Source organism: Nerophis lumbriciformis, linkage group LG23, assembly GCF_033978685.3.
Source record: "Nerophis lumbriciformis linkage group LG23, RoL_Nlum_v2.1, whole genome shotgun sequence".
In the NCBI taxonomy this organism is placed as follows: domain Eukaryota; kingdom Metazoa; phylum Chordata; class Actinopteri; order Syngnathiformes; family Syngnathidae; genus Nerophis; species Nerophis lumbriciformis.
This window is the reverse complement of record NC_084570.2, coordinates 21,190,738-21,208,249: the sequence shown is the minus strand read 5'-3', so window position 1 is coordinate 21,208,249 and position 17,512 is coordinate 21,190,738. Positions and strand designations below refer to the sequence as shown.

The 17,512-nt window shown below is 38.0% G+C and overlaps 1 protein-coding gene across 10 annotated transcripts in view; it reads right to left on the bottom strand.

The window, feature by feature from the left end:
* The window catches only part of LOC133582510 (R3H domain-containing protein 1-like), a 93,388-nt gene that overhangs the window by 45,252 nt on the left and 30,624 nt on the right, over positions 1-17,512 (bottom strand). For 8 of the 10 annotated variants that reach the window (XR_009812504.2, XM_061936546.2, XM_061936547.2 and 5 more), the window contains 5 exons: positions 16,608-16,625; positions 14,862-14,951; positions 2,359-2,482; positions 1,852-1,930; positions 1,626-1,685 (listed from right to left, as the gene is read on the bottom strand). Coding sequence is in view for 9 of the 10 variants with exons in the window: in XM_061936546.2 (XP_061792530.1) it covers positions 1,626-1,685; positions 1,852-1,930; positions 2,359-2,482; positions 14,862-14,951; positions 16,608-16,625 (371 nt within the window). In the remaining variant the exon portion in view is untranslated. The remainder of the gene's footprint in view (positions 1-1,625; positions 1,686-1,851; positions 1,931-2,358; positions 2,483-14,861; positions 14,952-16,607; positions 16,626-17,512) is intronic. The other 2 variants (XM_061936549.2, XM_061936550.2) reach the window with 2 other exon arrangements.

Below are 17,512 nucleotides of genomic sequence, written 5' to 3'. Positions count from 1 at the left end.
AACTGAAGAATGCAGAACAACCTACATAATATCAAAAATAATAACTCTAATTTGTGGTGTTTATCGTATATTATGGTATGATATCTGTCCAATACAAGCAAAAAAGGATCGGATTATATCAGTTTACATCTAACATCTCTGATAAAGGCTACGATACAAGCAGTCCCGTTTACTTGTGCAAAGGTGGACAGTCCGTTAACATCTAAATGTCCTCCAAAAAGCACACAAGTTCAGTCTTTTTTTTAATGTTTTAGTCAAGTCATTTACAAAAGGAAAACATTGTAAGTTACTATGAACTAGAGGCTACACAACAGCTAAGCGCACAATAGCACACAGGCCAGGCATACACAATACGGGTCCTAAGTTGAACAATATTACTGTCTGACAACAAATTTGTCAATATGAACAAGTATCAAAAAATGTAATTGTATGTTACATGTTTTCGATAGTATCCAGTAACAAACGTGTCTGCATCATTCATCTTACAGTACATTTAGCTTAATTGAATGAATTATTGTGGCCACGAGGTGTGGACAAAAATGATTAATGCTCCACTTCAACTTACACAACATAATAATAAACAGGTTAAGGTTTTTTAATACCTACCATTGTTCTGACGAATTTCACAATATCAAGTCTTTTCCCAAATTCCACTCAATAAAATAATGAATATGTATGACTACGGCTGAGATTGTATCAGATCGGTATCGGCAAATACCCAATTCTCCAATACTGGTAAAGTATCAGAAGTGAAAACATATCAGGACACCACTAATTTTACTACCAATATTAATAACTTTTATTATGACAAAAAAATAATTTACATTCCGTATTTCGACAAGTTGGTACACTTTGACAGCCATTTAGGCCCCGGAAATGGCAAGGACGACACGAAAAGAGGCTTGGTACCCCCACCCTGTTTCTTTGTGAGGATTATGAGTCATTCTTCATCTAAATGGGAATATATGAACATCCCATCAGTCGGCATCCTAATGACAGCAGGCATTGTACAGTAACTGAGAGTTTATTATTTGTGTTGGCTCTCATGAAGTCTTCAGTGAGTAATCAGTGATGATGGAAAAAAAAAAAGCAAACGTCATGATGCGTTTTTAAAATGTATGCGCCGCATTTGCTTATAATGATCAAAATATTAAATGTTATCATAAATGTGCCCGTTACTACATTACATATATCATGTATATAAACCCTAATGGAGGTGTTTGGGTGTTTTTAAGGTCTTTATAGGTGGAATTGCGCGGTTTCCATTGGCTCCATTGTAAGCGAACTTTTGATCGCATTTATTTAATATTTAGAATGCATTAAGAAAATCAAACATCCGTCGTCATGTCTTTCATAGTGGTTGTGAACAATAGGCAACATTTTTTTAAAAGTGCAGTTCCCCTTCAACACGTGCTGAGCTGGACATTTTTATGTTTTTCTTTTTTATCTGTTTTTAAATGTGTTTTATATTTAAAATGTTCTGTACTTATTGTGATTTTGATTATTATTTTTTATCTTTTACCTTTCTGTTTTATTCTGTACAGCACTTTTGGGCAATAATCTGTTTTAAAGTTGTGCTATTTGCAATTTAATCTACCTTGAAATACAGAAGAAGTGAAACTTACTCGTTGTTGCCAATGAAGTCCAAGATGTCTTGTTCAAGCTTGAGCAGCATAATTCGGTCCCTAAGCAAATAATACAAAGTAAGCTTTTGTTCAAGACGTGTGACCTTTTTATAAAAATGAGCTGAGCAATTTTGTTAGCCTGCGGCAAGGGGGACATTGTCTCCTCAATGCTAACATTTATATCTTAACTCTGCTTTCACCTATCATGTGAGTGAGGCACCCTTACCTGGGGTTGCTTTTTAATGTGTTGACTAAAAACTCATGGAGATCTATGCCAGTGGAGTCGGTGTAGTCCTGACTGGAATCTAAGAGAAAAACAAAATGATGTTGTCTTTAAATGGATCTTTTTTAATTGTTCCAATAAGATGGGCTCAAGGGTACAAAGGAAAAAACATTCTCACATGCCAAGCAATATGGTGGCGGCCACCAAGTGTCCCCCTTGCCCCCCAGTAAACATCTGGGACACATAATTGGGACCTTGCCTCATCAGTGGTGTTCCTCCACAAAAGGGAGGAAACTCCTGCCTGTGGGAATCTGTTTAATTGCTTCGCACCTTGAGCCTTCTGCAATTAACTGAATCACGGCAATTATCTACCCATTATAAGATTATATTGAAAAATAAGACAGGCTTTTGGCCAAACGGGAGGGCACCGTGGCCTAGAAATAAAAAACGCACACAAAAAAGGATCCAACTTTGCTCAGACGATTGCATTGGCTTTTCATATTTTCTCACCTCTGGACAACACTTTTCTCTGGTTTTTGTCAGCTTTGTTTGCCTTGTCGCAGCACACTTCTTTCTCAGCCTGTTCCTGTGTAGCTCCATCTTCCTTTTCCAACACTCCAAGAAGGAATTCATCCTTTAAAGTGAACAAGAAAACAGATGGATTAAAGATAAAGGAACTAGGAAAAAACAGTTGTTCTTTATCTACGTCAATCAATCAATATCAACCACCTTTATTTAACCAGGTAACATTTCATTGAGATTAAAATCTCTTTTCCAAGAGTGACCTGGCCAAGAGGGCAGCAAAACAAAGTTACAGAAGTACATACTAGAACAACTAAAACGCCAGCAGTCACACACCCCAATTAAAGAATTACTACTTGCATATATAGTACAGGCCAAAAGTTTGGATACATCTTCTCATTCAATGTGTTTTCTTTATTTTCATGACTATTTACATTGTAGATTGTCATTGAAGGCATCAAAACTATGAATGAACAAATGCGGAGTTATGTACTTAACAAAAAAAGGTGAAATAACTGAAAACATGTTTTATATTCTAGTTTCTTCAAAATAGCCACCCTTTGCTCTGATTACTTTTTCGCACACTCTTGGCATTCTCTCGATGAGCTTCAAGAGGTAGTCACCTGAAATGGTTTTCACTTCACAGGTGTGCTTGAAGCTCATCGAGAGAATGCCAAGAGTGTGCAATGCAGTAATTAGAGCAAAGGGTGGCTATTTTGAAGAAACTAGAATACAAAACATGTTTTCAGTTATTTCACCTTTTTTGTTAAGTACATAACTCCACATGTGTTCATTCATAGTTTTGATGCCTTTAGTGACAATCTAAAATGTAAATAGTCATGAAAATAAAGAAACCGCATTGAATGAGAAGGTGTGTCCAAACTTTTGGCCTGTACTGTATTAACATAAAAACATGTGATATCTCAAAACAACTTCAGTAAAACAACTTAAAACAAGGACAATGCCCAATAGGAACAGTTTCTCGATCCTTTAAAATGGCCTGAAATTCCCACAAAGTGATCAGCTCAAGTAACCTCAGATCCTTTTGTAAGCTGTTCCATGACTATGGAGCAGCATATCTGAAAGCTTTTTTCCCTAAGATTTGTGTTGGCTTTAGGACACATCTTCGATTCAGCCATTGATTCGCCAAGCAGACCACACAAAATCGTGTTAGAGCTTGCTGTCACTTTGGACGCAGGGTCAAAGTCAAACATGAAGAGATGTACGGTAATAACACTTTTGAAAGGTAAATGATGCTTTCAAATGGGAGCAGCAGTTCAAGGTTAATTTAAGACTGGCAATGCACAAAACAGGCAACTATTATAGACATTAAAAGCCTCATGGTTTATCACCCAAACCTGTCTCCTTGATAGTAATGATGTGCCTGTATCCTTGAATCCGCCATCACGATGGCAATTAATCTTCCAGATTAGCCTGTTTTTATTAAACCATCTGAATAAAACATGAATTCCCTTCCCAAATTAAACAACGCAGCACATTTCATTACTTAAAATTCAAGCAGTAATCCCTCTCTGTGTTGTAGCTGTAAAAGTTCAAAAAACAAATGCTGCAATGTGACTGCAAGCCTGCGGTGGGTGTTGCTTTTAGTGAGACCGAACAAAAAGTGGCCTTCGTTAACACAAACACTGCTCTTCCTCGCCACAGACCCATACAGTTGAATAATAGCTATTAGTGCACGATAAATATCGTACAAATAATTAATCGGACCGATATGAGGAATTATGTCATACAAATAAATCAGATAACATTAAAAAATGGCTCGGTTAACCGATTTTTAAATTAAAATGTTCCAGAGAGGCAAGATTACCTGTATTGTGCCGTAGGGGGGTTGGGGTGAACAAATCAAGCGCTCCTTTTCTCATACCTTGTAGGAAGATGTTAGCGTCCCCTGAGCTCTTTGTAAACAAACATGGCATCGATCGTGTGGGACTTCTTCACGGTTTCATAAGAAGATTATTTTAAAAGCGACCTATGATGAATTTCGTATTTTCTGAATTAAAAATATTGTTGCAAAGTCGGATACTCGTGTTCCTTTTTTTGTATCTACCGTATTTTTCGGACTATAAGTCGCTCCGGCCGAAAATGCATAATAAAGAAGGAAAAAAACATATAAGTCGCACTGGAGTATAAATCGCATTTTTGGGGGAAATTTATTTGATAAAACCCAACACCAAAAATAGACATTTGAAAGGCAATTTAAAATAAAGAATAGTGAACAACAGGCTGAATAAGTGTACGTTATATGACGCATAAATAACCAACTGAGAACGTGCCTGGTATGTTAACGTAACATATTGTGGTAAGAGTCATTCAAATAACTATAACATGTAGAACATGCTATACGTTTACCAAACAATCAGTCACTCCTAATCGCTAAATCCGATGAAATCTTATACATCTAGTCTCTTACGTGAATGAGCTAAATAATATTATTTGATATTTTACGGTAATGTGTAAATAATTTCACACATAAATCGCTCCTGAGTATAAAAAAACTGCGACGTATAGTCCGAAAAATACGGTATGTATTTTTTTCCTTCGGATACTCGTGTTAAACAACGACAAAGCATCAAATCATAAGGCTCATGCATTATGAAGTGAACTTGCACGCAGTTTTGGGTGCCTCTGTTCACAGGGTTTTGCAAATCACAGCGAGGTGGATGTACTTATTTGGACATTAAGTAAAGCTCTCAACCAGAGGGGGAGTAGCCTCTGCTTCAGGCTATGTGGAAAACAAAAAGGTAGGACACAGTATAATAATCAAATTTTGGCATGTGCATACAACATGCAGTGACGTAAATGCTGCTCATAGCAGCTTTTTTTATGCACACTCAATCAATCAAAGAGTGTGCAGGTAGACTTAATGTTTTGACCGGGTGAATCTATATAATGTTTCGGAAGTTCATTTTCGACTGGGTCTGGAACAGTGTACATTCTAAAAAGATAAATGGTGACACTTTTGGAGAGGGTGGGGCGCGGTTTCCTTTGTAATTCGGGAACACATCCAAAACCTCAAAGAATAGGTTTTAAATGTGACCGTGGAGCAAAATTTACACCAAAGCATATCTAATACATATCATCTAGACCACAAGGAAGTGTATTAAAATCATCATAGGTCCCCTTTAAGTGCTATTTGCACCTAATGTTCCACAAACGTTCCGTGAAGAGAAAGAAAAAAAAAGGTGCTTCAACACATCAAACCTTATCAAACGACAGCATTGCTACAACAGTGTTTTGCAAGCCAGTCCCAAAATCATTGCCGCAGCGTTTGAAAATTTATTTAAGTTTAACAGATGACCAGAGGGCTAAAGTGATCTGTGATTTCATTAAGAAGTGATGGCGCTGGACGACCAGCCCTTTACCAATGCTAGGACAAATCTACACATACACTTTGTCAAAATCAACTTTGTTTGACTCTTTTTCCACAAACTATACTTAAAACTAAATTTAAAAAGAAATTGGCATACGTTATCGGTCATGAGAAGCTCTAGGTCACAAGTATCAAACTCAAGGCCCGGGGGCCAGATGTGGCCTGACATTTAGTGTGGCTCGCCAAAGGCTGGAAATAATGTGCGTCAATAAAATACTTTCTGGCTAAATGTATTTGTTCTTTTAATTTTGACTGGGAAAAAAAAGACTGCATATTAGAAGTGGGACTCTTTGGGCAATGTAAATCCGATTCTTGGGGATGACAATTCGATTCAGAATCGATTCGACACGATTCTTGCAATACAGTATATTATTTGGTATATAATTTATAATAAAATCTTTTGAACACAGGTTTTAAGTTGGCTGTTGACATGATTTACCGTATTTTTCGGACTATAAGTCGCAGTTTTTTTTCATAGTTTGGCCGGGCTCCAGTACGACTTATATGTTTTTTTCCTTCTTTATTATGCATTTTCGGCAGGTGCGACTTATACTCCGAAAAATACGGTATATGCGCAGTGTTGGCCTAAAAGACGTATTTTTAAAATGTTATTTACAAAAATCACTGAATGTTAATCAATATAATTCAACAAAACGGAGGGAACTTAACTCCAGCACAGTCCCAGCTTTGCAATACTTTGTATTAATAATTAATTAATTAATTAATAATAATAATAATAATAACAAGAATTAGAACAACAAGAATAATATCAACAATAATTACTGTTTTTATTCTGAAAATGTAGAATTATTTGGCAATTTTTTTTATAAAAATTAATCGATTTTTGAAAATTAAAAATCGATTTAGAATCGGAATTAATAAAAAATTGTGATTAGAATCGAATGTCAATTCATTTTTTGTGCACTCCTACTGCGTTGCGTATCTTCTGAACTAGCATGCAACAAGATATTCCAAGCATTTTTTGGGTGTTATCAAAAATAAATACATGCATGTCAAGTAAAATTTGGATATGAACAAAAGTTAACCTTCAATCTGCTGGTAAAAAACATAATCAAACAAATGCCTATGCAAATTCTGTAACGAGACTAATTTACATTTATATTAACTAATATATATTCTGTTCCAATTACCGGTAGCAACAATTTCAATGTGACCCTCCCTAAAAATGAGTTTAATATATATTTTTTGTGTGCATCCCTACTTTTTAGGCAACTTTACATGAAAGTATATGAGAGGGTTACCAGTGCACCAACAGCGCAATATGTGTATGCTTGTGTGAACTAATGAACGAGTGTGTGAGGGTAACCTCGGGGTGGGAGAGCAGTCCAAAACCAATAAAAGTGTCCCGAGAGGGACCCCTGCAACATCTGCACAGCCAGATAATGAGATGCAATGTTTGTTTAATTTGAAGGGGCTGAGAATATTTGTCAAATATAATATGCTAATGAGAGCTCCTATCAGCGAATTGCCTTGAGTGGGATTCGGAGGAAAAAGTGAATAGGAGTCGAGGGTGCTGCGTGAGCGACAGCAAGTTCCTATTCGAGCCCATCAAAATAATAACCGGGGAAAAAAATAATTCTGGCAAGAAACGGCGACGGTTGTCGCTTAATGCCACCCTCGGTTGATGTGCATCTGTTGAGAGCTGCCTCATTTGTTTCCTGACACCCATTTACCTCAAGATAAAGCGGGGAAAACAGCAGGAAAGTGATGGACTTCTGAATGTGTAATGAACATGCTGTCAGCCTGAAACAAAAACTACAGCGCGTATTCAGAGACTATTGGCCGTTGATTGGAATTGACAGGCAGGCATACAAAGTAAGGGCAGATGTTTTCAGGACGTCGAGACAATTTGGACAGTCTATGGATCTATACAGCTCTTTGTTGCCGCTAACAGTTTGACAGCGAGGGAGTGACAGTGATGTCTGGTACAGAACAATGGCAAATTTACAAATAACGAGCTGCGGTCTGGCAATGCCTGAGAGGACTCATTTTTTTTTGCTGCACTGGTGCGAGCGACCTTTGATACTCGTGTTGGTCGACATACGGTGCTTCAAAGTTTGACATATAAACATTTAAAACACTGATTTACCTTGTGCTTTATTGGTGAATAGACGCACACACAGGGCAAATGCCCTCCACTGATTTATTGTGGATCGGCACCAAACTTCACGCTTTTGGAGATAGTCCCAAATATGCTGGAATTTTGTCATTTATTAGAAATTAGGAGCAATATAATATAATAACAAAATCGCTCTCCTGTTTAGTGTCCCATCCCTCCACAAACAGTGGGAATCTGACAAGTATGTTGATCAAAATAACTTACAAAAAAGTGGTAGTGGTACATACTGTGTGTGTGTATATTATGTATATGAAGGATGGGCAATATGGCCCCAAATCTATATCACGATATATACTGCAGTCACTTGCGATAACGCTATATCTCACAATATATTATTTTGCATATACAACCCACTACTACCGACCACGCAGTCTGATAGTTTATATATCAATGATGAAATCTTAACATTGCAACACATGCAAATACGGCCGGGTTAGTTTACTAAAGTGCAATTTTAAATTTCGCGCAACATACCCTGCTGAAAACGTCTCGGTATGATGACGTCAGCGCGTGACGTCGCGGATTGTAGAGGACATTTTGAGACAGCATGGTGACCAGCTATTAAGTCTTCTGTTTCTTCTCAAAATTCCACAGTATTCTGGACATCTGTGTTGGTGAATCTTTTGCAATTTGTTCAATGAACAATGGAGACAGCAAAGAAGAAAGCTGTAGGAGGGAAGCGGTGTATTGCGGCCGACTTCAGCAAGAACAAACACAACCGGTGTTTCATTGTTTACATTGCCGAAAGATGACAGTCAATCTTTACCATTGGCCTGTGGAGAACTGGGACAACAGAGACTCTTACCAGGAGGACTTTGAGTTGGATACGCAGACACGGTACCGTGAGTACGCTTCCAAACATTTGATCGCTTGCCCGTACGTGCGTGTCGCTATGTGCATGTCACGTACGTAACTTTGGGGACTTTGGGGAAATATATGTGCTGTATGAACTTTGGGGAGGTGAACGGTACTTTGGGCTGTGGGATTGAGTGTGTTGTGCAGGTGTTTGAGTTGTATTGGCGGGTTATATGGACGGGAGGGGGGAGGTGTTTGTTATGCAGGATTAATTTGTGGCATATTAAATATAAGCCTGGTTGTGTTGTGGCTAATAGAGTATATATATGTCTTGTGTTTATTTACTGTTTTAGTCATTCCCAGCTGAATATCAGGTCCCACCCGCCTCTCACAGCATCTTCCCTATCTGAATCGCTCCCACTGCCCTCTAGTCCTTCACTCTCACTTTCCTCATCCACGAATCTTTCATCCTCGTTTAAATTAATGGGGAAATCGTCGCTTTCTCGGTCCGAATCGCTCTCGTTGCTGGTGGCCATGATGGTAAACAATGTGCGGATGTGAGGAGCTCCACAACCTGTGACGTCACGCTACTCGTCTGCTACTTCCGGTACAGGCAAGGCTTTTTTATCAGCGACCAAAAGTTGCAAACTTTATCGTCGATATTCTCTACTAAATCCTTTCAGCAAAAATATGGCAATATCGCGAAATGATCAAGTATGACACATAGAATGGACCTGCTATCCCCGTTTAAATAAGAAAATCGCATTTCAGTAGGCCTTTAACTTAACTCAGCATCAAGGGTTGGAATTGGGCGTTAAATCACCAAAATGATTCCCGGGTGTGGTCACCGCTGCGGCTCACTGCGCCCCTCGCCTCCCAGGTGGTGAACAAGGGGATGGGTCAAATGCAGAGGACAAATTTCACCACACCTAGTGTGTGTGACAATCATTGGTACTTTAACTTAACTTATAGCATGAAATAAATATCTTGCAGTCATGTTGTTAATGTTTCAAAATTATTCAACTATTCAATGTCAAAATATAAACAGCAGAAGTAATGAACAAAATGTCAGCTACTGTATTGTTGTAAAACACCAATGAAAATGACATTTAGCATTTAGGCTATACTGTAGCAAAAGTCATCACGTGTCTGCCACAATCATGTGTGTTCTTCAACGAGCATTCCACGTCTTCCATGTCGAGAGCAGTTTTGACTTGGTCTTACATTGTAAACAACTAAAAAGAATGTGTTGGCCATTATTTTATCCAGACGCATATATTTGTCTAAATGTAGCCAAGTAGACACATTGTGGGTTTCCTGGACGTCGTCTACATCGCTAAAAGAAAAATGTAAAGAAGAGAATCTCTCTGCCATCTTCCACTCCTTTTTTTTTTTTTTAAATATCTAAATCACCCGCTTGAATATTCCCTCTTCTCTTCTCCGACTCTCTCGTCGTCATTTGGGATGTCTGTTGTGATTTCCCTTCCTGGTTCCATGACCCGCCCTATCTTGCCTCTGATTGGCCTGTCCCTAATGTTTTGCCCTAATCTTAACCAATCGTGACTCATCATAGTAAGCCAACCAACAAGTCATGTATGTTCTTATACGTAAACCAATCAATCATCAGATGTTTCCCGTATATTTTGTCCCCTGCCCGTGGAGTTGCTTTGCTACATAGCTTTGATTTTTAAGTTAATTTTTAGTGGAAACCCGTAGTTTTTACCCCTGGATGAACAAAAACCGTACTCATTACAGGAAAATCGTAGTTGTTGGCAGGTATGGCAAAGAGACGGATCAAGATTTTAACACACATTGTAGGTCGGAAAAAAACAAAAGAAAAACGGAAAATATTTTTAAATATCTTTACAGAGATAAAAAATAGACGGAAAAATCACATGCCTGCATGTACATAAATGGGACCATTTCAAAACGAGTTACAAAAAGCCCCTTAATTCAGCTGCTAATGTATGTGGTAACGATGTGTCCTATATGGTTGTATTATTTCACATTTCTACTACTTCTGTTAATATCTGCTTACACTCTGCTGTAACATGGTTATATCTACACTTCTGTTCAAATGTATCAAGAAGTTATTCCTCTTGTGATTTGCTAGTTTACATTCATTTTGATCAATACTGCAAATTTGGGTATCGATTCAATACCAAGGAGTTACTATGGCAGCATTGGTCATACCAATGGGGATACCGAAATACTTAACATTTTTTATCACAATTATAACTCAGACAAAAACACAGGATAGCAGAAAAACATTATCAATTCAATACTCAAATTATTCACTTATTCCCTTTCATAATATACAATATTTACATACACAACTAAACCAGGGGCGTCAAACCAATTTTCACTGAGGGCCACATCACATTTATGACTGAATGCAACCGTGTATAATTCATACTTGCCAACCTTGAAACCTCCGATTTCGGGAGGTGGGGGTGGGGGCGTGGTTGGGGGCGTGGCTAAGAGGGGAGGAGTATATTTACAGCTAGAATTCGTCAAGTATTTCATATATATATATATATATATATATATATATATATATATATATATATATATATATATATATATATATATATATATATATATATATATATATATATATATATATAAAAGAAATACTTGAATTTCAGTGTTCATTTATTTACACATATACTTGTTGAGTTAAGGGTTGAATTGCCCATCCTTGTTCTATTCTCTGTCACTATTTTTCTAACCATGCTGAACACCCTGTCTGATGATGCATTGCTGTGTGGCATGCACAAAAGTGCTTTCGTCAAATGCACTATATGGCAGTATTGTCCTGTTTAAGAGTGTCACAACATTACTGTTCACGGCAGACGAACTGCTTTACGGTAGACCAAATCGTGACTGCTGTTGTTGTGTGTTACCGCGCTGGGAGGACGTAAATGAAACTGCTTAACAATAAACCCACATAAGGAACCAAGAACTCGCCCTCGATCATTCTACAGTTATAACGTGATTGGGCAGGCACACCGTTTATATTGTGGGAAAGCGGACTCAGGTCCGCATGGACCTGAGTCCGCCTGAATTTCGGGAGATAATTTGTCCCGGGAGGTTTTCGGGAGAGGTGCTGAATTTCGGGAGTCTCCCGGAAAATCTGGGAGGGTTGGCAAGTATGGTATAATTGCCTATGTCAGGATGTCAAACATGCCCGCGAGATGAGTTTACCAGGTGTAAAATTTGGTTGCATTTTTAAATGAAAGAAAATTCTAAGTGCGTCCTTTAGATGTCGCAATAGCAATTATTTTAGGCAAGCAAATAGTTTATACCAGGCAAGAGTTACACGATATAGTGGGGCTGGGACTCAAACAAGCAGGAGTAAATTAAGCAATTGGTAACCCCACTTAAAAAGCCGCATGAGACACTGCACATTGATATAGTTCTGTGGAAATTATTGCCTTCTGTGGACATTTAAAGAAAGTGAACAGTGTGTGATTTACTGCAATATTGTCAGTCTTAAGTTTTTATTTTTGGTTAATTAAAATTTTTTCACACATAACACAGCTTTTATTTTTCTATCAATACACTGATGAAGAAGGTTGAATAGTTTCTACGTCAGTTTGTATGGTTTGTTGAGTTAGCACAGGACTAATATGTGGAAATGACAAATGAGGTAGTTGATAGAAGAGTTTTTATTTATCCTTTATTTAGTTTTTTGTTCAATCCAAGATGGGCTGTGACTTAAAGTTGAATTGGTTTGTAAATACACCAAGATTAAGTCTAAGTTAATTTGTGTTTATAATGGTGTTTTTGAAACTGACACAATTTTTTGCTCAGAATTTTCAACTAACGTCAAGTGTTTTGTCAAGAGGATTATTCGTGATATGTATATTTTCAGGATGTGCCTGCTGTATTTTGGGCCGACGTAAAAAACAAAACAATTAGAAGGTGTCGTAGCTGTGCTTTTGAGATATTATGTCATGATGTTACCCATCTGGCCTCTTTTTTTTTTTTTTTAAATCTGAATTTGCAGTAAAAAACTGGCAGCTCAGTCTTCACAACTATAAACAATTTGACAACTATGTTCTAGGGTTGTCCCGATACCAATATTTTGGTACCGGTACCAAAATGTATTTTGATAATTTTCTAAATAAATCAGACCACAATAAATGGTATTATTAGCTTCATTTTAACCAAAGATCGTACGGTACATTAAACACGTTTCTTATTGCAATCAAAGAACAATTTTGTCCTTAAATAAAATAGTGAACATACTAGACAACTTGTCTTTTAGTAGTAAGTAAACAAACAAAGGCTCCTAATTAGTCTGCTGACATATGCAGTAACATATTGTGTCATTTCTCATTCTATTATTTTGTCAACATTATGAGGGACAAGCTGTGAAAATTGATTATTTCACTTGTTCATTTACTGTTAATATCTGCATATTTTTCATTTCAACATGTTCTATCTACACTTCTGTTAAAATGTAATAATCAATTATTCTTCTGTTTGATACTTTACATTAGTTGTGGATGATACCACAAATTTAGGTATCGATCCGATACCAAGTAGTTACAGGATCATACATTGGTCATATTCAAAGTCCTCATGTGTCCAGGGACATATTTCCTGAGTTTATAAACATAATATGAATTTAAAAAAAAGGAAAAAAATATTTTGTGACTATAGAAAATATAGATGTAATCATAGTAGTATTGAGTAGATAAGCTATTGTACTTGGTATCATTACAGTGGATGTCAGGTGTAGATCCACCCATGGCGTTTGTTTACATTCACGCGCGCTCTCTTTTGTTAGCGGTGACGCCGTCGACCTATTGTATCCTCCTATGGTGTGTAGTGAAGCATGTTTAGCTATTCCTCGTCCGGCAGGGATGATATTTGTAATAAACTCACTTTATTCAAGGATTGGTGATTTAGAAGTAGCTAAAACACTGCCGACTGCGGATGGATGTTCACTGCTAGCTAGCTATCCATGTCTTAAAACACCTCTTCCTGAGGGCGTTAGTGTTATAATTTTACCTATATAGTCAGTTTTTAGGCCAAAATGCATCCATTCTTCCTTTTCTGTCTACACACTGTGTCTGCTTGTAAGTACTCTGTGATTGTGCGCTGCCGAACATGCTCCTTTCCTCGTAAACCCAGCAATGTCACGACGTGACGACGCGCCGTCATGCCTGTTGGTAACCGGTACTTTTCAAACAGATTATAGTACTGTTTTTAAATTCATTACTACCGCAATACTATATTAGTACCGGTATACCGTACAACCATACTATGTTCTCTTCCTGATTTTGCTCATGCTAGTTGTGTTTCATGTGAACTGGCACATTTTAGTTTCTCCATTGAAGCATTGCTGCATTAGACTGAGTAATATTCATGCAATATTACACTGACGTGTTCAGAATATTGTGTGGCAGTGAAGAAGGAACACAGGTCTCGACAGGATTGCAATCTTAAGGCCTGAATGTGTCCTTTATTCCACATTTTTTCCCTACCTGCACCAATAACGGCAACGGGGGAAATATCAGGAGTATTCAATTAGGGCGCTACGTAGCGCTCGGTAGCTAATGTGCGGAAATTGCAATTTCCCCGACATGATTGATGGCAGTAATACAAGACGTCGTGGGAGTGCGGGCGATGAGAGAGCACGGCGGGAATAACATTGCCCTCTGGTTATGGGGCATGGTGCTGACTGGCCTAATCGCAGAATGAACACACCTGTGTGTGTGTGTGTGTGTGTGTGTGTGAATACATCATTAGCAGTGCAGAGTGGCATTTAATGGAGTTTAGTTTGATCAGAAGGTGGGGGACGGCAGGGGGCTTTGCCAAGATGGAAGCAGCAAAAGAGTTGAATTAACAAATTACCGTCTCGCTTGCTATTTGTGTTTTGATGATATGACGCTTTCATCGGCCTGCGCTGGCCAGGTATTCAATCACAGCTGTCAGAAGAAGGCTGCTAATGGTGCGCTGGAGGTCCTCCATCTCAATTTTAATGAGCTGAAATGAAGAACTGATCCCCGCTCAGCACTTCCAGCGCAGCTGCGTGATGTGTGACTTGGGCCGCGAAAGTAGCGAGGCACATGTCGGCGCGGTGCATGCATCTGGCGGATGGGATGGCTGAGATGAAGGGCGAGGGGTACAGTGCGCTCAGGGAGTTTTTACCTGAGGTGCGGCTGACGGCTCAAGAATTGGACAAGGGAAGGACTCCTCACATATTGCCAGGCTGCGAACAAGCCTTAGCCTGGTGTTAGACTGTCGAGCAGGGTGCAGGAGGTGAAACCATACACACGTATATAAAATTCACAAATGAATCCAAAGCATCCAGTTACACCATCACAAAAACAGGATGCATTCAAAACACTTTTCCGAAGTGACCGAGCTTTTAAAAATGCATTAAGTGACTGAACTTGTTGCTCTCTGACCAGAGAATTTCATCCAAAAAAATTCAAGAAAATAAACGCAGCCATCATCACAGAGACTCATGCTTTCTCAAACTGCCCGCTGAGGAACATAACAGCAATTCAGCAAGCAAAACATGGCAGGCTCCATCCACACTATCTATGCTAAAGCTTCTCCCCACAGACAGCAAGCAAGTCATTTTAATAGTCTGCTGCGACGACAAAGTAAACACATCTTCAAATGTCATCCAAGCCAACAATTCACATGAGTCCTTTTAGGGGTGTCCCGATACAACTTTTCCACTTTCAATACACGGTATTTGGAAAATTAGTTTTAAAAACGTAATTACAGTTACTCGTTACTTTGCCTAAAAAGTAATTTAATTACTCTGTAATAAATGTGATGAAATACTGGGGGAAGTACCGTAATTGATGTTTTTTTTAATTTATTTTTTTAAACTTCAAATATCTGGCATATGCAGTTGAGACGTTTCATGAGAGCAGAGTGTGCCATGTGACACGTGACATCGCCCAGACAGAGCAGTATTAACTCAGCTGTGTTTGGTAGCTCAAACTCACAGTTGAATATTTTCACTGGATTGTGTAAATCCTAATTAATAAGGAGATTGAATGTGCTTCCATGGCTGTAGTCTCCCTTGTCCACAAAAGAGGTACAGTAGGATTGCAAGCTTGTCACTTCAATCATTCATTTGTTGTTCATTATTCTCTCAAAGTAGTAGTGTGTGTATGTATGTGCGTGTATTTACATGTGTGTTTGCTGTGTGATGTTGCTTTGTGTTTGATATCAAGTTCATTTTAGAGTTGTGCTGGTTGTTGCTTTCATTAGTAAACATATATTTCCTGCATTGAACTTGCTGTGCATCTGACACTGTCTTGTTGACATATAACCAGATCAAAAGCAGCACTCCACATTACATCAAATGTCACGCTAACGGCGTTGTCAAATACATAAAAGTACTTGTGAAAAATTATAATGCTATTATTCAGTAAGTAAGTAACGAGTAAATTAAGCTCAAGACGCAGTAAGTGGAATGATGCGGACACGTTTGTTACTGTATACTTTCGAATACACTTCATTCTCCCTTGGAGACTTTGTATGTGTAGAACATATGCAACTGTAATTATTTGATACTTGTTTATATTGACAAACATGCAGTTTTTTACTGCAGTATTGTTCAATTGAGGAAGCAATACTGAGGTTTAGCTTGTGTGCTACCGTGTGCTTAGCTGTTGTGTAGTTGCTAGCTAGCCTATTTACTTCTTGTAAACGACGACTATAATAAAAGACCAAAATTGTGTGCTTATAGGATGTCATTTAGATATTAACTGGTTAATTGTTTGTATCGGAACAATTATACCGAAGACTTAAGATGCAAGCTGATACAACCCCAGGGTTGTTTTTTGCTGATATCGAACAGATATTCGATATCAACACTGGATCGGGTCACCCCTAATACCTTTCAAAACATGCAAATGAGGGGGTCCATACCTTACATGTCTTCACTGGCTGCACATAGGAGTTGTTTGGTTGGGGGAAGGTATGCAAAGGAAAGTGCACAGGAAGGTAAAAGCGTTCAAGAAACCACAGAACTTTTGGAGCAAAGAACACTGTTACCTTTAAAAGGGAGACATTTGAATTAAACATGACTGACCTACATTTTGTGCTCGTGTGCTGCTGAAACAAATGTCTCGAAAATAAATCAGCAGAAAAAGAACATACCGTTGCATACCCGAAACATAGGAGCACTGATCAAAATAATACATAATACAACATAATACAACAACCTGTTTTATGTTGAGCACTCACCATTCATTCGGAGCATACGGTATATATTCTATTTCACTCTCTGGTGACAATCTCATCAGTGCACTTTATGACTTAATAACATTACATTATGCGTGTTCGCTTGCATTTACTGCAAAAACTGTATAACTACTAACTAAAAAATAACGAATGCTGCACTATTTATACACACAATTGGGTTTAGAGGTTTACTTTTACGGACATGAATGTCAAATGTTTTGAGTATTTATTTGAATTATTTTTCCAGCGTGGAATAGTTATATAATTTTATGTGCTGTACAGTAGTGATGTGTAAATCTCAATATAGCCAGCGAGTGTGGAAAATAGTTAGCAAATATAATTTTTTGTAAACAAATAGCTATGCAGAAAAGAATATGAAACATGCAACTTGTCAAAGGGCCAAACAGTAAACCGAAAATAACATTTAGCTTATGATCAAAATGATCCCACACTTCGGAACTTCTCCTTTTTCTCACTTCAATTTGGAACGTTGATGTTGACGAAAAACCGACATTAAACACGGCACACTTCTTCCAGTACGAGCAATTTTCCTTGTGGATCAATAAAGTTTGTCTAAGTCTGTCACTTTT